Source organism: Grampus griseus, assembly GCF_964374135.1.
Source record: "Grampus griseus genome assembly, chromosome: X".
In the NCBI taxonomy this organism is placed as follows: Eukaryota; Metazoa; Chordata; class Mammalia; order Artiodactyla; family Delphinidae; genus Grampus; species Grampus griseus.
Window position 1 is genome coordinate 15,499,179 of NC_138999.1, and position 24,814 is coordinate 15,523,992.

Sequence of the window (24,814 nt, forward strand, 5' to 3'; positions counted from 1 at the left end):
TCTGTTTATTAAGGTTATTGTCGTTTTAAAAATATTTCCATAATTCAGATATTTTGCTCATTTTGTTTTGCCCCTTTCTTTCATTGAGTCACAATCTTGCAGCGTTTAGTGTAGTACTAACGGAAAAATAGGCATGCCCGGCAGAGTCCCAAGTCAGTTGTTCTTTGACTTTGTTACTATCAAGAAATGCAAATAGATTAGCACAGGCTGGTTTGGAGTATCACGAAATAAAGGAAACATCACCCTAAAAAGGCATGAGGTGGGATTACTACAGAAAGGAATTTTGTTGAAAACTCCCATGGAGTGATTGTGGAAGATCCAATGTAACAGTCTCAGCTGAGCCATCGGAAGGCCTGGTGAGTGCAAGGGCAGACTTTGGAGGGGCCTCAGAAATGCCTGGAGAGCTTGTTTGAAAAGGGAACTTCCTGGATTCTGATGCTTTAGTTTCTGGGGAGGCCTTGAAGCCTCCTTTTTTTTTTTTTTTTTAAATAAGTGCCCTGACTGATTCTGAGAAATAGTGTCAAAGAACTCATTTTGATTTGAATTTTGGCATAGTCGTATAAATATGTTGTTGTTGTCTCATAGCCATTCTCCAATTTGTGTTTTTAAAAGCCCAGATAGATTTAACTATTTTGAGCTTAAAAGCAAAACAGTTAAATTATGTCAGATCCTTTCATATCCCATTCCCTATATTTCAATTAGAAAATTGTATGATCTTACATTTCCATTTTTCTTTTCATTTTAATGCTTTATTTTATAGAGTATTGATCTGACCTAGACACGGGGAAAATGTAATTTATGTGTTGCAGAAAAGCAATGTACAGCTGCTCTGTTGCTGCTTCTGTGTTTTGGAAAATAAACCAGGATTAGACTATGTCTGATCACTTTCCATATCATATGATGAACAGCAGTTCAGAAGAAGTGTAAAATGAATCCTGCTGAGCAGCCCTTAGACACCTTGTTAACGGCCGCTTTCCTCCCTCCCTTGTGTGTCCTCCTCATCAGGATCTGTGACCGAAGTGGATCAGTCAGGAGGGGCTCCTCGCAGAGTAAAGGGAAGCACTTTTCACCCTGTTTTAGAGTGAGAAGTTGATTCATGATTTACAAGACATGGGCTGTGGCACGTCATCTTCAATGAAAGACAAGAAATCTGAGAAAGGTGAGTGCTAGGAGTGCGCCTGTCTTCCTGGATCAAAAGGGGAGAGTGAGCTGGGTTCACCCTCTGCCCCTTTCTCATTTACGCACACAGTTCTCAAGCTGCCCAGAGTGATTTTGCACGAGGCATCATCACTTGAACTGAAGGTTAAATTGGGATAACGTTGGAAACTACCTTTAGGAAGATGTAGCTTTGAATATATGATGTGCCATAAAGTATTATCTGAGAGATATTTTATGTTTGATTTGATTTCAGTTGAAAATGTACCAATATAAAATCTCAATTTAAAACTCAGTGGCAGGGAACAAGAAAGCCTCTCTGTAAATTTATATCTGTTTATTCAATACGTTTATAAATAGCTCTATCCATACCTATGTGACATTTGGTAGCATCATTGAATTTTTATTAGATTTTATAACTCGATCAGATTTTTTATAGCTATTCAATACAGAACTTCATGAGATTTGCTTCATGTTTTTAGAATATTCTACGTAGAATTTGAGAAATGCTAGATGATCTGCTTCCTGAAAAGTGTGTTGTTTCTGAATAGATGATGTGCCCCCCACTACACCCATGTAATTAGAGGCTTCAGTATTTCCTTTGTTTATTTTGTACTGATGTTCTTTCTCATAGATACTAGAATCTATTTGAAACTCACTTGAGTGTTTAACGGACGTAGTCTCCACATGCAAATTAAACCAGAAACAAACAAGCTGCGGTGCTTGTGTGAATAACTTGCTCTTAAACTCCATTCCTTTGTTATCTAGGTTATAGATAATTTTCCCAATTTCTGTTCCACATCTTGGTTTTAGCAGTTTACTCAGGCTTAAGATGCGGAGTTTAGGATACAGAGTATTCTATTCTAATTAGTGTGGAATGTTTTCCTTTGGGAATCACATGTTGATCTCTCTCCCAGCTGACTTGTGCCAGTGAGTTAGCAAGTTAATCTCTGACAGTGGGGCAACAGGAGATGCACTAACTCTTTCAGATCTGTAAGCATGTCATGAAATAAATCTTTCAAAAGCTCTAACTGAACTAATTCCATGGTAGTAATTTATTATGAGAGTAAAGAGAGTTATTCTCTTTTTATATCTAAGATTACCCAGAGTTTTAAAAATTTAGCCAAATTTCTTAGGTTAAAAAAAACGTAGGGCTTCCCTGGTGGCGCAGTGGTTGAGAGTCCGCCTGCCGATGCAGGGGACACGGGTTCGTGCGCCGGTCCGGGAAGATCCCACATGCCGTGGAGCAGCTGGGCCCGTGAGCCGTGGCCGTTGAGCCTGCGTGTCCAGAGCCTGTGCTCCGCAACAGGAGAGGCCACAACAGTGAGAGGCCCACATACCACAAAAAAAAACAAAACAAAACATAAAAACGTAAACGTAAATTCTCTCTTTTTGAAATACTTTTCAGCTTTTAAAATGTTGCATGCAAATGGGAACATTAACTTCAATTTTTGGATTGCTGTTTCTTTTAAATAATTTATTGAGGTGAAATTCATGTAACACAAAATTAACCATCTTTTTAAAAATAAATTTATTTATTTTTGGCTGTGCTGGGTCTTCGTAGCTGCGCGGTCTTTCTTTAGTTGCAGCGTGCGGGAGCTACTCTTCGTTGTGGTGCACTGTCTTCTTATTGCAGTGGCTTCTCTTGTTGCAGAGCATGTGCTCTAGGCACACGAGCTTCAGTAGTTGTGGCACGTGGGCTCAGTAGTTGTGGCTCACGGGCTCTAGAGCGTAGGCTCAGTAGTTGTGGCGCATGGGCTTAGTTGCTCCAAGGCATGTGGGATCTTCCCGGACCAGGGCTTGAATCCTTGTGTCCTGCATTGGCAAACGGATCCTTAACCACTGTGCCACCAGGGAAGCCCAAAATTAACCATCTTAAAAGGAACGGTTAAGTGCCATTTACACAAAGTTGTGTAACCACCACTTCTATCTCGTTCTTGAACATTTCCATCACTCCAAAGTAAAGTCCCTTATTTATTAAGCAGTTTCTCCCTATTTCCTCTTCCCCCAGCACCTGGCAACCACCCATCTGTATTCTTTTTCTATGCATTTACCTGTTCTGGACATGTCATGTAAATAGAATCATACTCGATGTGACCCTTTTGTCTGGCTTCTTTTACTTAGCATAATGTTTTTGAGGTTCATCCGTGTTGTAGCATGTATCAGTACTTCATTCATTTTTAAGGCTGGATAATATTTCATCGTATGAATATATCTCATTTTTTAGTCCATTCATTTGATGGACATCTGGGTTTTTTCCACCTTTTTGGCTATTGTGAATAGTGTTGCTATGCACATGAGTGTACGTGTACTTATTTGAGGCCCTGTTTTCAGTTCTTTGGGGTATATACCTAGTAGTAGGAATTTCAGGGTCATATGGTAGTTTTGTGGTTAACTTTTTGAGGAAATGCCAAACTGTTTTCCTGGATCACTTTTTAATAATAGCAGCTTTATTATTCACATACTACACAATTCACCAGTTTAAAGTGTAAACTTTAGTGAATTTTTGGTATATTCATAGAGCCGTACAATCATCACCACAGTCAGTTTTAGAACATTTTCATCCCCCGCCCCCCAAACCATTAGCAGTTACTCTCCTACCCTATACCTCCACAGCCCTAGGTAATCACAAATCTCCTTTTGTCTCTATATATTTGGGCTGTTCTGGACATTTCATATAAATGTAATCAGACAATATGGAGTCTTTCGTGTCTGACTTATTTTATTCAGTGTTGTATTTCAAAGTTCATCCATGTTGTATCATGAATCAGAACTTCATTCCTTTTTAATGCTGAATAATATTCCATTGTATGAATATGTTACATTGTATTCATCCAATCATCAGTTGATGGGCATTTGGATTGTTTCTATTTTTTCGCTATAGTGAGCAATGCTACTATGAACATTCACGTAAAAGTTATTATATAAAACATGTTTTCAGTTCTCTTGGCTATAGACTTATGAGTAGAATTGCTGGGTCATATGGTAGCTCAATGTTTAACATTTTGAGAAACTTCTAAACTGTTTTCCCAAGTCGCTGCACCATTTTATATTCCCACCAGGAAAGTATGAGGGTTCTTATTTCTCCACATCCTCAGCAACACTTGTTATTGTCTGTCCTTTTGATTATACCCATCCTAGTGGGTATGGAGTGGTATCTCATTAGGGTTTTTATTTGAATGTCCCTAATGACTAATGATGTTGAGGATCTTTTCATGTGTTCATTAGACATTTGTAGATCTTCTTTGGGGAAATACCATTCAGATCATTTGATGTGGGTTTTTTTGGCTGTGTTGGGTCTTCATTGCTGTGCACGGGCTTTCTCTAGTTGTGGCGAGCAGGGGCTACTCTTTGTTGTGGTGTGGGGGCTTCTCATTGTGGTGGCTTCTCTTGTGGCGGAGCATGGGCTCTAGGCGTGCGGGCTTCAGTAGTTGCAGCACATGGGCTCAGTAGTTGTGGCTTGCGGGCTCTAGAGTGCAGGCTCAGTACTTGTGGCACACGGGCTTAGTTGCTCCGCGGCATGTGGGATCTTCCCGGGCCAGGGCTCGAACCCATGTCCCCTGCATTGGCAGGCAGATTCTTAACCACTGCACCACCAGGGAAGTCCCATTTGCTAATTTTTTAATTGAGTTATTTATTTTTATATTTTTTTGTAAGAGTTTTTAAAATATTCTAGTTACAAGCTCCTTATCAAATGTATGATTTGCAAATATTTTCTCCCATTCAGTGGGTTGTCTTCTCATTTTCTTTTTCTTCTTCTTTTTTTTTTGCGGTACGCGGGCCTCTCACTGTTGTGGCCTCTCCCGTTGCGGAGCACAGGCTCCGGACGCGCAGGCCCAGCGGCCATGGCTCGTGGGCCCAGCTGCTCCGCGGCACGTGGGATCTTCCCAGACCGGGGCACGAACCCGTGTCCCCTGCATCGGCAGGCAGACTCCCAACCACCACGCCACCAGGGAAGCCTTCTTCTCATTTTCTTGATGATGTTCTTTGAAGCACAAAGATTTTAATTTTGATGAAGTCCAATTTATTTTTTCTTTGGTTGCTTGTGCTTTGGGGCCAAAGTCAAGATTATTTGTGCTTATGTTTTCTTCTAAGAATTTTGTATTTTTAGGTCTTACATTTAGTTCTTGATCAATTTTGAGTTAATTTTCATATATGGTATGAGGTAGGGATACAAATTTATCCTTTGCATGTGAATATCTAGTTGTCCCAGCACCATTTGTTGAAAAGACTATTCTTTCCCCATTGAATGATCTTGGCGCTCTTGTCAAAAATCAATTGACCAGGGTTTCCCTGCTGGCGCAGTGGTTAAGAATCTGCCTGCCAATGCAGGGGACACAGGTTCAATCCCTGGTCCGGGAAGATCCCACATTCTGCGGAGCAACAAAGCCCGTGTGCCACAACTACCGAGCCTGCGCTCTAGAGCCCGCGAGCCATAATTACTGAAGCCCACGTGCCTAGAGCCTGTGCTGTGCATCAGGAAAAGCCACTGCAATGAGAAGCCTGTGCACCACAACGAAGAGTAGCCCCCACTTGCCGCAACTAGAGAAAGCCCGCACACAGCAGCAGAGACCCAACCCAGCCAAAAATAAATAAATAAATAAATAAATTTATTTTTAAAAAATCAATTGACCATAAATGTCAGGGTTTATTTCTGGACTCTGAGTTCTGTTCCATTGATCTATATGTCCATCCTTATGCCAGTACCACACTGTCTTGCTTACTATAGATTTTGTAGAAAGTTTTGAAATTGGAGGTGTGAATCCTTCAACTTTGTTTCTCTTTTTCAAGATTGTTTTGGCTTTCTGGGTCCCTTGCATTTCTATATGAATTTTAGGATCAGTTTCTCAAAAGAAACCAGCTGGAATGTTGATGTGGATTACGTTGAATCGGTAGATCAGTTTGGGAAGTATTGTCATCTTAACAGTTAAATCATCTGCTTCATGAACACAGGATAGCTTTCCATTTATTGAGGTCTTTAATTTCTTTCAGCGATGTTTTGTAGTGTTCAGAGTTTAAGTTTTACTCTTCTTTTGTTAAATCTAGCCCAAGTGTTTTATTCTTTTTGATGCTATTATAAATGGAATTGTCATTTTAATTTCATTTTGGGGTTGTTCATTGCAAGTGTACAGAAAAACAATTGATTTTTGTATATTGATTGATCTTGTATCCTGAGACTTTGCTAAACTCATTTATTAGCTCTAATTGATTTTTAGTGGATCCCTTAGGATTTTCTATTTATAAATCATGTCATCTGCAAATAGAGGAAGTTTTGCTTCCTCCTTTCTATTCTGTGCCTTTGATTTCACTTTATTGCTTGACTATCCTGGCTACAGTCTCAGTCACTGTTAAATAGAAAAGCAAGAGTAGACTTCCTTGTCTTGTTCTTAATCTTAGGGAGAAGGCATTCAGTCTTTCACCTTTAAGTGGGATATTAGCTGTGACTTTTTTGTGGATGCTCTTTATCAGGTTGAGGAAGTTCATTCCTAATACTAGTTTATTGATTGTTTTTTTTAAATTAAAAAGTGGTATTTAATTTTGTCAAATGCCTTGTCTGCATGTATTGAGATGATCATGTAGTTTTTGTTCTTTATTCTATGATGTACTGTACATGAATTGAATTTCAGATATTGAACCAACTCTGTATTCCTGGCATAAATCCCACTTGATCATGGTATATAATCCTTTTTTTTTTTCTGTTTGCAGTTGCCACCTGGTTTTATTGAAGAGGTCTTGCATGCATTACCTTTATAAACTCTATTTTTTTCTCTTTAGTTGAAGTATAGTTGATGTATAATATTATATAAGTTTCAGGTAAATAATATAGTGATTCACAATTTTTAAAGGTTATACTCCATTTATAGTTATTATAAAATATGGGCTATATTCCCCATGTTATACAATACATCCTTGTAGCTTTTCTTTTTTTTTTTGCGTTACGCGGGCCTCTCACCGCTGTGGCCTCTCCCGCCGCGGAGCACAAGCTCCGGACGCGCAGGCTCAGCGGCCATGGCCCACGGGCCCAGCCGCTCCACGGCAAGCGGGATCCTCCCGGACCGGGGCACGGACCCATGTCCCCTGCATCAACAGGCAGACTCCCAACCACTGTGCCACCAGGGAAGCCCCTTGTAGCTTATTTTATACATAATAATTTGTACCTCTTAATCCCCTAAACTCTATTTTTTAAAAAATATTTATTTATTTGGTTGCACGGGGTCTTAGTTGTGGCAGGTGGACTCCTTAGTTGTGGCAGGCAGCCTCCTTAGTTGCGGCTTGCTGGCTCCTTAGTTGCGGCACATGGGCTCCTTAGTTGCAGCTCACTGGCTCCTTAGTTGTGGCATTCAAACTCTTAGTTGTGGCATGCATGTGGGATCTAGTTCCCTGACCAGGGATCGAACCCGGGCCCCCTGCTTCGGGAGCACGGAGTCTTATCCATTGCACCACCAGGGAAGTCCCTAAACTCTATTTTTTTTAAACAAGCACTGTTTTACTTATTCCTGAATATAATACACCTATATTGATGATGCATGAAAATACTGAGAAAGCACAAATGCTCTTAACGATAAATGTGGTTTTATATAACATGAAGTAATATGTATGATGGTTTCATTCATTCATTCTGCCAGAAATACTGAGAACATAGCAGGCACTGGAGTCTCTGTTCCATGCTGAGAATTTACAGGGGAATATGAAGGACGAAATCTCTCCCATTTTAAACATGAATCCAGATAAAAGCATTGAGGGGTCTTCCTGGTTACGTGGAGACTTTTCTTGTAATTTTGGGTGTCTTGATATCTTCTGCCAGCGTTCAGTAGGTATTCTTTGAGAATTGTTCCACAGGAAGATGGATTTTTGATGTGTTTGTGAGAGGAAGTGAGCTCCATATCCTTCTATTCTGCCATCTGATTCCTCTCCTACATTAGACTTTTGAATGTTGTGAGGGACAGACTTTATCTTAGATGATTCCTAGTTTAGGTTAACAGATAGATGATCAGAAATGGAAACTGATTTCAGAAAATAGCATATCCTTGACACTTTTGTATTCTGATCGTATATGTTATGTATAGAGCTCTTATTATAGAGTGTAGCTTCTTTCATCCTTGACACAACATTGTTACCATCATCTTAGGAGAACACCACAGGAAAACTTCGTATCGTTTCATGAGTTGATGTTGTGGCCAAGGTTATCTGATGTTTCTGTGAGCTTTTTTTCCCTTGAATTCCTCAGTGGTCGTAGTGAGGTGTGATTGACATTGATCCCTGTGCTGGGTGATCACATAGTCATGCACCGTTGAACTTCTTCGAGTGAGCAAGTGGCCAAAGGTGCACATTGAGGCATCATGGCGGATGGACACCAGCCTCCTCCCAGTGCTGGCAGGTGGTCTGAGCTTTGTGGCCGGTGGGAAGCAGTTTATGAGAAAACATGCTTAGGCAAGGCTACAGGAAGGGTGCGAGCTTCTGTGCCCTCTCCAAGCCACCATGAGTTCACCAACCTGGAAGCTCTCTATGTAATCCTTTTTATATGTTACTGGATTCAGTTTGGTAGTATTTTGTTTCAAATTTTTACATCTGTATTCAAAAGAGATGTTGGTCTCTCTTTTTCTTTTCCTGTGATGTCTTTGTCTAGATTTGATATCAGGGTAGTAGTAGCCTTAAAAAATGAGTTGGAAAGTATTCCATCTCTTCCATACTTTAGAAAAGTTTGTGAAGAATTGGGATTAATTCTTTAACTGTTTGGTAGAATTTGTCAGTGAAGCCATCTGGGCATGGGCCTTTCTTTGTGGGTAGTTTTTTGATTACTTATTCTACTCTTTACTTGTTATAGGTCTATTCAGATTTTCTATTCTTCAGTCATTTTCAGTAGTTTGTGTCCTTTTAAGAATGGGTTTATTTCATCTAAATTATTTATTAGCACATACTTGTTCAGAGTATTCCCTTATTCTTTTTATTCTTCCATTATCTCTTGTTGAATATATCAATCAATGTTTATTATAATTTCATAATAATAAATCTGCTGAAAACTGATATACTGTGTTTACTTACATTTACCATAAAAAGTTTTTCTCATTCAGAATATTGTAAGATATAGAAAAGCAGTTGGAAATAATTAATAATTACTCATCAGTCTACTACCCAGTTTTTTTTGGTATAGTATATATGTATTTTTTTAGTGTATATTTTTGATCACCCTAAATGATAATTTTTTTGTAGCCTCGCTTTTGGCACTAAGACATTGTTGTCTAAACACTTCTCAAGTTGTTATAAATGTTTTCTAAACATCATTTTAGCCATTACTAAATGTTTCATTAGTGGATAGGCCATAATATAGTTAATTATTCCTCTAATATTGGACTTTTTTTTTTTACTAATATAAACAACACATTGAAGATTTCTTCATGTAAATATTTTTCCTTATTTTGGATTATTCCCATATTCAAGTGATTAGACATGAAATTTCTGTGTCAAGGGCTGTGAATGTTTTGAAAGGTCTTGATAGAAAATAATAGTTATTATTTCCTTATTACTAACTGTATTCCAAAGAGTGTGCTACATATATTTTACTTAATCCTTACAATAAACCTGAGTAAAGTGTTATTGCTTTTTGTACTGATGAAGAAGCTTGTGCTCAGTAAGGTAAGCACTTGTCAAGGTTATATAACTAACAATTGCCGGAGTTGGGATTTGAACCCAAAGTGTTCTGACTACAGTGTTTTTTGCCGTCAATCATTACATGCTTTTATCGTGCCTTCCAAAGTTGCTGTTCTTGGAAACTCACTTTAATTAAATGTACTTATGTAAAGTACCTTTTATTTGCATAGTGCTTTTATAGTTGGACAAGTCCTTTCACATACATTTGATCTTCACAACCTGTGAAGGGTTGTTCTCAAATTGCAGAAAAGGAAACTGAGGCTTTGAAAGGCAAAGTGATTTGCTTAAGAACACATGGCTAGTAAGTGGCAGAGCCAGGCCTAGAGCTTACTTCTGACTAGTGTGAAGGGTTTTTCCCTACGTTGGTCATTCAGCCCCAGCACAGTTCTCTGCCTCTGGAGTATCATGGCATTTTTGAGAAAGAGTAGCCTGCATATAAAATTGAGACTATCCCTTTCTTATGGGCTATCCCCCTTCCATGTAGAGAAGTAGCATTGTTGTTGTATTATTATTGTTGTTATTTTTTGATTCTTTTGTGATATGCAATAGGGAAGAGAGTAATAACAGCTATCATTTATTGAGTGCCTACTACATTTATTATTTCTATTTCTTGCCAAAACTCTTGGAGGAAGCTTTAATTAATTTCTTTTTCCACGTGAAGAAATCGAGACTTAGAGAGCTGCCCAAAGTCATGTACTAGTTGATGGCTGAACCTGAATTGGAACCAGCTTTGACAGTTTCCAGAGTTCATGCTCCTTTTGATATGCTGCCCTGACTTGTAAAATTGGAATTTATCCAACACCCAGAAATTAAACATTGCAGTTTCCTTCTTCTGAACTTCACTTTACACTTAAAATTTTATACTGATGGGTTTTGAATTAATAATCTGTTGCCTTTTTTTTCTTGTAGACCACGTTGAGAACACTATATTTTCTTTTATTTTTTCCCTTGAGACCACTTAGAAATGCATTTATTCATTTTCTCTCAGTGCTGCAAAGGCTACCTAGCATTTTTGGTTTTGAAGTTTGATTCTTTAAGCTATGACAAATGGAAATTTTCTCTAATGGACATTGTTCTTCTAAAAAATATTTGTTCTGTATTTTTGCTTAAAAATTTAAAAATACTAAGCAGCAATCTGTTAAAAAATAAAATTCAACATAGCAAATTTGAAGATCTAATTGACTTTATTGAATGATTCATGAATCAGGCAGCATTCCATCTAAAAAATAGAAAGGAGCTCCAAAAAGCTGCAGAAAAGGAGAGGTTTTTAAAGGCAGAAAGGGAGTGGGACAAGGAAGTCAAAAATGAAAAGAATGGAATATTTCAGGCAAGTTCATCTTCCTTTGGGGGAAGACAGGGGTCTATCAGGTTGATTACCTCACTAGTGCTGGCCGGGAAATTCCCCACTGGATAAGATTACATTCCTAGGAGAGACTGAAACTGCAATTAGGTTAGGTATTAAGTCTCAGTTTGATGACATGGAGCTTAGCACAAGTAACTCCATTTTGGGCCTGTTGTTTCTTTTTTAACAATGCCCCCTTTTTCATCAGACTCTCAGCCTGAAAGATATGATAAAAATGTAAGATGTTAGTGCCACTCCCAGCTACTGCTCTGAGTTCTCACGATTTTTGTTGATCTTTTGTGTGCTATTCACAGATCATAATGTTATTTGCTTAATCTCTGTGATACACACAGGCCACAACTTCAGTTTCACAATTTTTAAGTTGGTCATTCTCTTTATTCCTTTTCTGATGTTCCGGTGTTAGGGAGATCATTTGCTTGGTGGTGAGTGGCTGCAATCACGCATTTAAAGCTTTTGAGAGGGGACTTCCCTGGTGGCGCAGTGGATAAGAACCCGCCTGCCAATGCAGGGGACACGGGTTCAACCCCCGGTCCGGGAAGGTTCCCACATGCCGCAGAGCAACTAAGCCCATGTGCCACAACTACTGAGCCTGCGCTCTAGAGCTAGAGCCCGTGCTCTGCAACAAGAGAAGCCACTGCAACGAGAAGCCCGTGCACCGCAACGAAGAATAGCCTCCGCTCGCCACAACTAGAGAAAGTCTGTGCACAGCAACAAAGACCCAACATAGTCAAAAATAAATAAAATTAAATCTTATTAAAAAAAAACTTTTGAGAGAATACAGTGTAGCAGGGAGACTACTACGATTATGATAGGCAGGATAATTCCCAGTGTTTGGAGTGTACTTCGAAGCTGTGGTCCCCAGGACCCAAACCAATCAAAATCAAATAAGTCAAAGAAAGACCCTATTGAAGGAGTCACCTTTTTAAGTGACTTGTTCAGTGATCGTATGTAGCTGAGTTTCAACTTCCCCAGAAATGTTAATCCAGGTGCAACAGGTGGTGTTGGCCACAGCAGACACCTCCTTGCAAAGCTAAAAGATAATCTAGGGTTATCCAATGATCAAAAACAACTTGGGCCAGAGAGTCTAAGGATTTTCACTGAGCAGCTATTGCTTTATCAACAGATTCTGCAGTATCTTCAAGAGTTAAGGAGAGGTTCCTGATCATAGGCTCCTTTGCATTTACTTCTAACCAGGGCAGTAGGCACCTGCCAAAGAAAGCAAATCCTGAATCAGAAAGCCTCCTGGTAGGTTCTTTCTAACTTGACAGTGCAAATTCAGGAGAGTTGACCAATGAGGTGTCTCTGTGGACAGTTAGGGGCACAGTTAGGTAACCGAAGAGGCATTGCCGAGTTATGCGCCAGCCATCTAGGTATTCATAGGCCCAAGGAGAATGATAATCACCACAGACAAAGATAAATCCTGTCAGGGCACAAAGCACTCCCACTGAGGTAATACTATAAATGAACAGATCAGTTTTTTTTGATAATGACAAATCTAGCAGTGAAAAGTTACCCCCCCTTAGCAGTGGGCTGGGAGATACAGGTGATGGTGTTACCTTTCCAGGCCAATGCCAGGGTAAAGGAAAGAAAGAGAAGAAGAAAGCGTTTCATGTTTAAAGTATGAAGTCTTGATCCAGCATCTTGGGAGGAAGCAGTCCACATTGATGTCAGCTACTTCTGTTCTTCGTCGATTTGGTTTGGAGGTCTCTACCATTTGTGCTGGGCCAGATGTCCGGTGGAGCCTTCTTCAGCTGTGAGATGTGTCCCCAAGGTTCAAGTTCCTAAAGTTTGGCTGCCATCTGGGTAGTGAGGAAGACCTGGTATAGTCCATTCCAAGGAGATTCAAGGGCAGTCTTTGTTCTTAGTGATTCCAAATCAGAAGGGTAGGAGAAAATTGGAAACATTCGTTTGGTGAGTTATAGCCAGGTATTTGAGGAAACTAGAAGAATTCAGGATCTGGTCTAATTTACAGGTATTTAACAAAATCTCAAAGACAATTGTCAGGATTAGAATCTAGTATCTACAAAGATGCAAACATAATCTTTATAACTACCTCCATTTTTAAAAAAACAAAGATAATCACTGCAAAACTAATTTATTTGCGTTATACTTGGCCTGATTATTTACATAGGTGTAGCAAGAGTAGTGCTTGACCATATGAGTTCTTTTTAAGACTGCTTTGCTAGAACCTTGTAGTAAGGTACCAGGTCGATTTTTCCAAGGGGCTTTATTGGCTCCATAAAGTCAACCGTAGTTCTTTAAAGCTGTCTGGTCATATCTGAGTCTATGTACATCTCTCTCAAATATAACATTCCAGGTAAAGTTTTGGTAATATAACCAGTGTTTCCAATTGTGTCCTGTTGCAAGGAGAACAGATTCTCATTGGACTTATGTAAATAACTATTTTGCCATAAAAAGAATATTCAAGAGTTTCCAAATTCTGGAGGGATCAGGTAGGGAGAAAAAGTAAATGTTTCATCTTTGTTTACAAAAGTATACTTTACCAAATTGTTGTAAGTCATAGATAGCTTAAGAGAAAAAGTTTCTTCAAATCTGGAAAAACAAAACATTAAAGAACCAGTAGTGCTTCAAGCAAGAAGGAATAAAAATTATAATCACCCTTTTCAGTTCATTCAGTCCCATATTATTAATTCTTGTTCTGCTTTAATCCAGTTTTTTTCCATTTGTTCTAGAAATTCTTATCCAGTTCAGTTTATGATCTTAAAGTTATCAGAAACTTGTGTTTGCTGGAGTCCTTTCCATGAATCTCCTTGAAGATGAGGCACTTTTGCAGCAACATTTTTGCAAAAGCATCTGAGTTAAAACAATAATTGTCTATAAACGACAGAAAACTTAAAAAAAATGCCCATTGTTAGACTTCTGATGAGAGTTTATTATAATAGAATTAGCAAGGAAATTTGTTTATTTCTGTGACACTCAATATTGTAAAATGATAACTGGAATTATGATGATAACATTATACCAGGACATACATATCAGACTTTAGGAGTTGCATATAGTTTCTGGAACACTTATAACATATACCTGTACAATTACAACATAAAGGCTTAGTATTACTTTTTTTTAAAAATAGATTATTTATTTATGCTTTGGGTCAATTACGAACTTTCTTTTTATTTTAGCATTATATGGCTTGGCAAATTTATAAATACTTTTTATAATTTTTTATACTTTTTATAATTAAATTTTCTCTTAGTAAATTTCTCAGCATGGCAGAAACCATGTTTACTAGGAGACCCAAATATCTTTAGTTTCCCTGTAAAAGGAAGCCCAAAGTGGATAAATCTATGTTCAATAATTAATATTTCAGTATTCTATCTTATTTGGAAATGATCTGTCTATTCATTGACTGTCCATCATTTAATTTAACTTAACTTGGCAAAACTTTAAGTTTTCAGGTTACCAAAAAGATTTGGAGAAACCGTTTAAAAAGTTCACCTAAAAACTTTTATTCCATTTACATCTATTCAATTTATTGATTTCACTTAATTTATATAAGTGCTTAATTTCTTTGAGCCAATTAAATAGAGCTCTTTTACAAATTAATTTTGGCAATACCCTCTGAAGGTAGAAAATACCGTACATCTACAATACATACATAGACACACATAAATAGACAGTTGCAAACAGGGACCTTATAGCTTCTGTTTTAAAATTACTGCCATGAATCAGGTATAGTAATTGACTAGTTGTAAAATAAGTTGAATGAATCTAAGTTGTTTTTCTGGTAGATGGAACAAGTTAAGGTTATCTGCTCCGATGGCTAAAGCATTTTTTACTAATATTTTGGGGGAAGACACTTAAAAGATTTTTTATTTGCCTAGGTTTCAAACGACCATTTCCCCTTTCCTTTATATTCTGATAAGAATTACCTCCCTTAAGTCTGTAGAACATTTGTATCTCAAAGGTACAGAAAAAGAATACGAGTTCCTCTAAGGAGTACTTTGGTTTCCTAAGGCCAGATTGTTTACAATACTTACAAGCTTTTTGAGATAAATAGGAGAGATTTGGGGATTGGTAAAAGGAATAGGTGGACTGTGAACTGTCTCTGGAGCTATATTTCTAGTTTTGCAAAGATTTGTAAGATAAGGGTAGTTGCTCTCAATTCCCCAAAGAATCGGGTTGCAGCCTAAATGACCTCATAGATTGATCCTCCTATTCAGCTACATTCTACATTATTCTTAATTTGCTTTTTCATATATATATATCAGGGACAAGATTTCTAACCAAGATGGAAATTAAAAGATTTCTATGTTCCGGGGCTTCCCTGGTGGCGCAGTGGTTGAGAGTCCGCCTGCCGATGCAGGGGACACTGGTTCGTGCCCTGGTCCGGGAAGATCCCACATGCCGCGGAGCGGCTGGGCCTGTGAGCCATGGCCGCTGAGCCTGCGCGTCCGGAGCCTGTGCTCTACAATGGGAGAGCCTGTGCTCTCCACGACGGTGAGAGGCCCGCGTACCGCAAAAAAAAAAAATTTCTATGTTCTGGACTTAGAGCTGTTTTCCTTTGGAAGATTTTGGTAAATTCTTTCACAAAGGCTTTAGAAGGTTTTTCTTTCCTTCTGGGTGCATAGTTTCATTTTGGTTTAGTGGAGGACACCTAAAAGAAATATTCCTATCAGACTCTGAATATCATCTTCCAGTTTCTTTCTGACCAACTTTTGACCACAGAGCTACTTTAAAAAAAAATCCTTTTAAATATCTTGTCAGTTTTCAGTTGGGACAAGCAGTAAATATTTCTGGTAGTAATGAACAACCCCTTGCACTTAAGAGGCATCCCCAAAGAAGGTGCAAAAACTATTTTATTTTCTTCTCTTTTTGGGTACTACAGACAGAGATCTGGGAGAGCTGACTCTGGTAAGAATTCTCACCCTTAGCTGGCTTCTGCCAGTTTTCCCAGGATCCCATTTGCAGGCTCTGAGGGGGGTTTAAAGTAGAGGGTGTAGCTCCAGTATCTACCAGATGTCAAGGTTTTTCATTAATTTAATTTTAGTTTCCCTTAGCTGCTTAAGGGAATAACATAGCAGTTTACCATAAAGGCCCTCAGAGTCTCAGCAACTCTGAGAGGGGTCCATATGGGGGCCCTCCTTCAAGGGTAGATATGGGGGTATATGTAAGGCCTATAACTTGGCAGACTTTCATTTATGGTCTGGTAGTCTCTTTAGGAAAGACAATTTAGACTGAGGATTACTAGAATGAGTACTCAAATAAAGGACGATAGAGGCGAGTAGTAAAAGTTGCGTCTGTCTTGCAGTCTTTTGTTTTAGGTACCACTTGTGTCTTTAATTTTTCATTAGACTTTTTAAATGAATTTTTCAATGAAGCTATTCTGGGGTCCTGAAGCCTTTTGGAAGGTTCTACGTACCAATTAAAATAGATGTCCCATTCAGTTTGTTTAATTTGGGAACCCTACTTTCAACTGAACTTCATTTTTTTTTTTCCTTATCAGTCATCCATTTTATACACATCAGTGTATCCATGTCAATCCCAATCTCCCAATTCATCCCACCCCCCCACCCCCCACGGCTTTCCCCCCTTGGTGTCCATACGTTTTACCTCTACTTCTGTATCTCAATTTCTGCTCTGCAAACCGGTTCATCTGTACCATTTTCTAGGTTCCACATATATGCGTTAATATACAATATATTTGTTTTTCTCTTTCTGACTTACTTCACTCTGTATGACAGTCTCTAGATCCATCCACGTCTCTACAAATGACCCAAATTCATTCCTTTTTATGGCTGAGTAATAGTCCATCATATATATGTACCAAATCTTCTTCTTCTTTTTTTTTTTTTTGCAGTACACGGGCCTCTCACTGTTGTGGCCTCTCCCATTGTGGAGCACAGGCTCTGGACATGCAGGCTCAGCGGCCATGGCTCACGGGCCCATGCGCTCCGCGGCACGTGGGATCTTCCTGGACCGGGGCACGAACCCGTGTCCCCTGCATCGGCAGGCGGACTCTCAACCACTGCGCCACCAGGGAAGCCCATGTACCACATCTTCTTTATCCATTCTTCTGTCGATGGGCATTTAGGTCGCTTCCATGACCTGGCTATTGTAAATAGTGCTGCAGTGAACACTGGGGTGCATGTGTCTTTTTCAATTACGGTTTTCTCTGGGTATATGCCCAGTAGTGGGATTGCTGGATCATATGGTAATTCTATTTTTAGTTCTTAAAGGAACCTCCATACTGTTCTCCATAGTGGCTGTATCAATTTACATTCCACCAACAGTGCAAGAGGGTTCCCTTTTCTCTACACCCTCTTCAATATTTGTTGTTTGTAGATTTTCTGATGATGCCCATTCTAACTGGAGTGAGTTGATACCTCATTGTAGTTTTGATTTGCATTTTTCTAATAGTTAGTGATGTTGCGCAGCTTTTCATGTGCTTCTTGGCCATCTGTATGTCTGCTTTGGAGAACTGCCCATTTTTGGCTTGGGTTGTTTGATTTTTTAATACTGAGCTGCCTGAGCTGTTTATATATTTTGGAGATTAATCCTTTGTCCGTTGACTTGTTTGCAAATATTTTCTCCCATTCTGACGGTTGTCTTTTTGTCTTGTTTGTAGGTTTCTTTTCAAAAGCTTTTAAGTTTCATTACGTCCCATATGTTTACTTTTGTTTTTATTTCCATTCTCTAGGAGGTGGATCAAAAAAGATCTTGCTGTGATTTATGTCAAAGAGTGTTCTCACTATGTTTTCAGTTAAGAGTTTTGTAGTGTCCTCTCTTACATTTAGGTCTCTAATCCATTTTGAGTTTATTTTTGTGTATGGTGTTAGGGAGTGTTCTAATTTCATTCTTTTACATGTAGCTGTCCAGTTTTCCCAGCACCACTTGTTGAAGAGACTGTCTTTTCTCCATAGTGTACCCATGCCTCCTTTGTCATAGATTAGTTGACCATAGGTGCGTGGGCTTATCTCTGGGCTTTCTGTCCTGTTCCATTGATGTATATTTCTGTTTTTGTGCCAGTACCGTACTGTATTGATTACTGTAGCTTTGTAATATAGTCTGAAGTCAGGGAGTCTGATTCCTCCAGCTCTGTTTTTCTCCCTCAAGACTGCTTTGGCTAATCGAGGTCTTTTGTGTCTCCATACAAATTTTAAGATTTTTTGTTCTAGTTCTGTAAAAAGTGCCATTGGTAATTTGATAGGAATTGCATTGAATCTGTAGATTGCTTTGGGCACTATAGTCATTTTCACAATATTGATTCTTCCAATCAAAGAACATGGTATATCTCTCCATCTGTTGGTATCATCTTTAATTTCTTTCATCAGTGTCTTATAGTTTTCTGCATACAGGTCTTTTGTCTCCCTAGGTAGGGAGGATTTTTGCATCTATATTCATCAGTGATATTGGTCTGTGATTTTCTTTTTTTGTAGTATCTTCGTCTGGTTTTGGTATCAGGGTGATGGTGGCCTCATAGAATGAGTTGGGACGGGCGTCCCTGGTAGCGCAGTGGTTAAGAATCTGCCTGTCATTGCAGGGGACACAGGTACAAGCCCTGGTCTGGGAAGATCCCACATGCCACGGAGCAAATAAGCCCGTGCGCTACAACTACTGAGCCTGCGTGCCTGGAGCCCATGCTCTGCAACAAGAGACGGCATCACAAGGAGAAGCCCGTGCACCTCAACGAAGAGTAGCCCTGGGCTTCCCTGGTGGCGCAGTGGTTGAGAGTCCGCCTGCTGATGCAGGGGACACGGGTTTGTGCCCCAGTCCGGGAAGATCCCACATGCCGCGGAGCGGCTGGGCCCATGAGCCATGGCTGCTGAGCCTGCGCGTCCAGAGCCTGTGCTCTGCAACGGGAGAGGCCACAACAGTGAGAGGCCTGCATACTTCAAAAAAAAAAAAAAAATGAGTAGCCCTTGCTAGCCGCAACTAGAGAAAGCCCACACACAGCAACGAAGACCTAACAAAGCCAAATAAATAAATTTATTTTAAAAAAAAGAGAATGAGTTGGGGAGTGTTCCTTCCTCTGCAGTTTTTGGAAGAGTTTGAGAAGGATGGGTGTTAGCGCTTCTCTAAATGTTTAATAGGATTCACCTGTGAAGCCATCTGGTCCTGGACTTCTTTTTGTTAGAAGATTTTTTTTTTTTTTTTTTTTGTAGTACATGGACCTCTCACTTTTGTGGCCTCTCCTGTTTCGGAGCACAGGCTCTGGACACGCAGGCTCAGCGGCCATGGCTCATGCGCCTAGCCACTCCGCAGCATGTGAGATCTTCCTGGACTGGGACACGAAGCCCATGTTGGAAGATTTTTAATCACAGTTTCAATTTCATTACTTGTGATTGGTCTGTTCATATTTTCTATTTCTTCCTGGTTCAGTCTTGGAAGGTTATACCTTTCTAAGAATTTGTCCATTTCTTCCAGGTTGTCCATTTTATTGGCATAGGGTTGCTTGTAGTAGTCTCTTAGGATGCTTTGTATTTCTGTGGTGTCTGTTGTAACTTCTCCTTTTTCATTACTAATTTTATTGATTTGAGCCCTCTCCCTCTTTTTCTTGATGAGTCTGGCTAATGGTTTATCAATTTTATCTTCTCAGAGAACCAGCTTTTAGTTTTTCTGATGTTTGGTATTGTTTTCTTTGTTTCTATTTCATTTATTTCTGCTCCGATCTTTATGATTTCTTTCCTTCTGTTAACTTTGGGTTTTGTTTGTTCTTCTTTCTCTAGTTCCTTTAGGTGTAAGGTTAGATTGTTTATTTGAGATTTTCTTGTTTCTTGAGGTAGGCTTGTATAGCTATAAACTTCCATCTTAAAACTGCTTTTCCTGGGCTTCCCTGGTGAGCAGTGATTGAGAGTCCACCTGCTGATGCAGGGGACACGGGTTCGTGCCCTGGTCCAGGAAGATGCCGCAGAGTGGCTAGGCCCATGAGCCATGGCCACTGGGCCTGTGCGTCCGGAGCCTGTACTCCGCAACGGGAGAGGCCACAACAGTGAGAGGCCCGCGTACTGCAAAAAACAAAAAAAACAAAAAAACCAAAACTGCTTTTCCTGCATCCCATAGGTTTTGGATTGTTGTGTTTTCATTGTCATTTGTCTCTAGGTTTTTTTTGATTTCCTCTTTGATTTCTTCAGTGATCTCTTGGTAATTTAGTAATGTATCTTTTAGCCTCCACGTGTTTGTGTTTTTTACGTTTTTTTCTCTGTAATTCATTTCTAATCTCATAGTGTTGTGGTCAGAAAAGATGCTTGATATGATTTCAATTTTCTTAAATTTACTGAGGCTTGATTTGTGACCCAAGATGTGATCTATCCTGGGGAATGTTCCGTGCACACTTGAGAAGAACGTGTAATCTGCTGTTTTTGGATGGAATGTCCTATAAATATCAATTAAATCTATCTGGTCTATTGTGTCATTTAAAGCTTGTGTTTCCTTATTAATTTTCTGTTTGGATGATCTGTCCATTGGTGTAAGTGAGGTGTTAAAGACCCCACTATTATTGTGTTACTGTCGATTTCCTCTTTTACAGCTGTTAGCAGTTGCCTTATGTATTGAGGTGCTCCTGTGTTGGGTGCATATATATTTATAATTGTTATATCTTCTTCTTGGATTGATCCCTTTAATCATTATGTAGTGTCCTTCTTTGTCTCTTGTAACATTCTTTATTTTAAAGTCTATTTTATCTGATAGGAGTATTGCTACTCCAGCTTTCTTCTGATTTCCATTTGCGTGGAATATCTTTTTCCATCCCCTCACTTTCAGTCTGTATGTGTCCCTAGGTCTGAAGTGGGTCTCTTGTAGACAGCATATATATGGGTCTTGTTTTTGTATCCATTCAGCAAGCCTGTGTCCTTTGGTTGGAGCATTTAATCCACTCACGTTTAAGGTAATTATGGATATGTATGTTCCTATGACCATTTTCTTAATTGTTTTGGGTTTGTTTTTGTAGGTCCTTTTCTTGTGTTTCCCACTTAGAGAAGTTCCTTTAGCATGTGTGGTAGAGCTTGTTTGGTGGTGCTGAATTCTCTTAGCTTTTGCTTGTCTGTAAAGCTTTTGATTTCTCCATCAAATCTGAATGAGATCCTTGCTGGGTACAGTAATCTTGGTTGTAGGTTCTTCCCTTTCATCACGTTAAGTATATCAAGCCACTCCCTTCTGGCTTGTAGAGTTTCTGCTGAGAGATCAGCTGTTAACCTTCTGGGAGTTCCCTTGTATGTTATTTGTCATTTTTCCCTTGCTGCTTTCAATAATTTTTCTTTGTCTTTAATTTTTGCCTATTTGATTACTGTGTGTCTCGGCGTGTTTCTCCTTGGGTTTATCCTGTATGGGACTCCCTGCGCTTCCTGGACTTGGGTGGCTATTTCCTTTCCCATGTTAGGGAAGTTTTCGACTATAATCTCTTCAAATATTTTCTCTGGTCCTTTATCTCTCTCTTGTCCTTCTGGGACCCCTATAATGTGAATGTTGTTGCCTTCAATGTTGTCCCAAAGGTCTCTTAGGCTGTCTTCATTTCTTTTCATTCTTTTTTCTTTATTCTGTTCTGCAGCAGTGAAATCCACCATTCTGTCTTCCAGGTCACTTATCTGTTCTTTGCCTCAGTTATTCTGCTATTGATTCCTTCTAGTGTAGTTTTCATTTCAGTTATTGTATTGTTCATCTCTGTTTGTTTGTTCTTGAATTCTTCTAGAGGTTTGGTAACATTTCTTGCATCTTCTTCATCCTTGCCTCCATTCTTTTCCCTAGGTCCTGGATCATCTTCACTATCATTATTCTGAATTCTTTTTCTGGAAGGTGCCTATCTCCATTGCATTTAGTTGTTTTTCTGGGGTTTTATCTTGTTCCTTCATCTGGTACATAGCCTTTTCATCTTGTCTATCTTTCTGTGAATGTGTTTTTTGTTTCACAGGCTGTCATCTTGTCTGTCTTTCTGTGAATGTGGTTTTTGTTCCACAGGCTGCAGGATTGTAGTTCTTCTTGCTTCTGCTGTCTGCCCTCTGGTGGATGAGGCTATCTAAGAGGCTTGTGGAAGTTGTCTGATGGGAGGGACTGGTGGTGGGTAGAGCTCTCATCTGCACTTCTTAAATGATCTTTTCTAATTGTAATGTTCCTCGTAATGGCCGTTGTAGTTTCCCTGAGGGCCACTAGCAGTTTGGTAAGATCCTTAGAGCAAATGAATTTCAATCCACATTTCTGTCCAGCCATATATAGGTGCAAATGGAGTACAACCCACTTTTCTGTTGGCCATATTTTGGGGCCCCTAACCTGATGGTTATCAAACTAAGTTCCCAGGATACAAAGCAATGATCTTGTCTAATTCTAGACTGTTTTTAGTAAGATTTTGTCATTTTTGTAGGTATTTATAACTTCCTCGATCACAGTTTCTTTTTCTTAATTTTTAAAAAATTTTTAATTAATTAATTTATTTATTTTTGGCTGCGTTGGGTCTTTGTTGCTGCACACGGGATTTCTCTAGTTGTGGCGTGTGGGGACTACTCTTTGTTGCAGTGTGTGGGCTTCTCATTGAGGTGGCTTCCCTTGTTGCGGAGCATGGGCTCTAGGTGCGTGGGCTTCAGCAGCTGTGGCATGTGTGCTCAGTAATTGTGGCTCATGGGCTCTACAGTGCAGGCTCAGTAGCTGTGGCGCATGGGCTTAGTTGCTCCAAGGCATGTGGGATCTTCCTGGACCAGGGCTTGAACCCATGTCCCTTGCATTGGCAGGCGGATTCTTAACCACTGTGCCACCAGGGAAGCCCTGGATCACAGTTTTTAGACATAAAATAAGCATATGTGTCAGAATGTGGCACACTTAACTCCTTAGAACTTAAGGATTCCAGTTATTATTATTATTATTAATTTATTTTTAGCTAAACCTTTGAGTCTCTCAGAGCCAAACTAATAGCTAAGACAGATATGCTGCTGGGTTGAAGATTGTGTGGTGTTTTACAGTGTACCTTGTTGCACAGAAATTTTCTTGAGGTTGGTCGGCAACCTAGGGTCAATCTGACCCATTCAGTGGCCACCTTATCCTAACACAGGAGTCTTTTAGAGTTAGGTGGCAAGCGCTCTAACAGCTTTCAAAGTGCTAGACTTGTGTCCATCAATTTTTGCAGCTTTTTTTTGGCTTCTAAGATTCCCATTACCAGTAGCCTTTATCTACACAAAACAAGACAAACATGTACTTCAACACACCAGCGGTAACCAAGAGATGTTACTGTGGACTGGCTAGGAGAAGGCACTGTGTGCACCACCAGCAATTCCCAAAATGGAACTGGCGAAAGGAGTGAACCAGCAGACCCCCAAAATGAAGACTGTGGACTGCACTGGGTTTCCCAAAAGGCGTAATGTGTACTGGAAAGCCAGTTAGATCAGGAGCTTCCTGCAAAGAGAGCAGAACTCAGAATTGAGAGGAAATTACCCACAGCCCTCAGAAATGGTGAGAAAGAGAAATCAGAAGTGTTCACGGGTACCACACCTTTGTTTCTCATTTTAGCTGAAGACATCAGAAGTCTCCTTCAGTCCTCCTGGTGCTGCCACCAAATCTGTTAAAAAAACAAAATTCAACGGAGTAAGTTTGAAGATCTAATTGGCTTTATTCAGTGATTCATGAATGGGGCAGCATCCCATCCAGAAAACAGAAAGGAGCTTCAAAAAGCTGCAGGAAAGGAGAGGTTTTTAAAGGCAGAAAGGGGTAAGATAGGGAAGTCATAAACGGAAAGAAAGGAATATTTCAGGCAACGTCACCTTCCTTTGTGGGAAGACAAAGGTCTTTCAGGTTGATTACCTCACTAGTGCTGGCCAGGAAATTCTAGACTGGTTAAGATTACATTCCTAGGAGAGGCTGGAAAATACAATTAGGTTATGTATTAAGTCTCGGTTTACTGACATGGAGCTTAGCACAAGTGACTCCATTTTGGGCCTGTTGTCTCTTTTCTAACAAAACAAAATATTTCTTTAATTCTTGGAATAACATCTAGTTAACCTAGCTGTTTAAAAAATCTAATAATCAAACCATTCATAACTGCCCGAGGGATCCCCTCCCTTCACCCCCAGCCTCCTCCTTCCTAGTGTTAACTCCTTTACAATGCTGCATATTTAAATTTGGGACTTTCATGGAAAAACTATGAACACCACCGTTTCCTTTATCTTCGTTGTTCTCTAAAGAATTTTCTGAAAGAAAATTTAGAGGAGCCCTTGACATCCTTCTTGTTATTGTGTTGGAGGATTCTTGGTTATAATTGCCATCAGTCTTTACTGGCACTGTGTAGTCTAGCAGAAATCCCTGTGAGCTGGGACCTCCTTCATTTTCCTCTTCAGTGAAATGGGACATCAGATAAGATGTTCTTTAAAGTTCTTGTCACTCAAAGGACTATGACTGTTCTCTGTAGCTGCAGGTGCATGTGTAGGAGTGAGGGGCATTGCTCTTCCCCTTCTGCCTCCCCCCTCACTCCCTTAGCTGATACTTCATTAACATTTTAACAGGTTCTAGTGCCTTTCCTCTTTTTTCCTTTTTTTTTGAGTAGGAGGTTTGACCATTCTGCTTTGTTTTCCCCCCACATCTTATTTTTTTTTTTTTTGCAGTATGTGGGCCTCTCACTGCTGTGGCCTCTCCCGTTGCGGAGCACAGGCTCCGGACGCAGAGGCTCAGCGGCCATGGCTCACGGGGCCCAGCCGCTCCGTGGCATGTGCG

The 24,814-nt window shown here is 39.7% G+C and overlaps 1 protein-coding gene across 1 annotated transcript in view; it reads left to right on the forward strand.

Annotated features, from left to right (window-relative positions):
* Positions 1 to 1,110: 1,110 nt before the first annotated feature.
* The window catches only part of PPEF1 (protein phosphatase with EF-hand domain 1), a gene marked incomplete at its 5' end in the record, with an annotated part of 115,911 nt that continues 92,207 nt past the window's right edge, over positions 1,111 to 24,814 (forward strand). The window contains one exon of the mRNA XM_082681669.1: positions 1,111 to 1,159. Coding sequence (XP_082537795.1) covers positions 1,111 to 1,159 — 49 coding nt within the window. The remainder of the gene's footprint in view (positions 1,160 to 24,814) is intronic.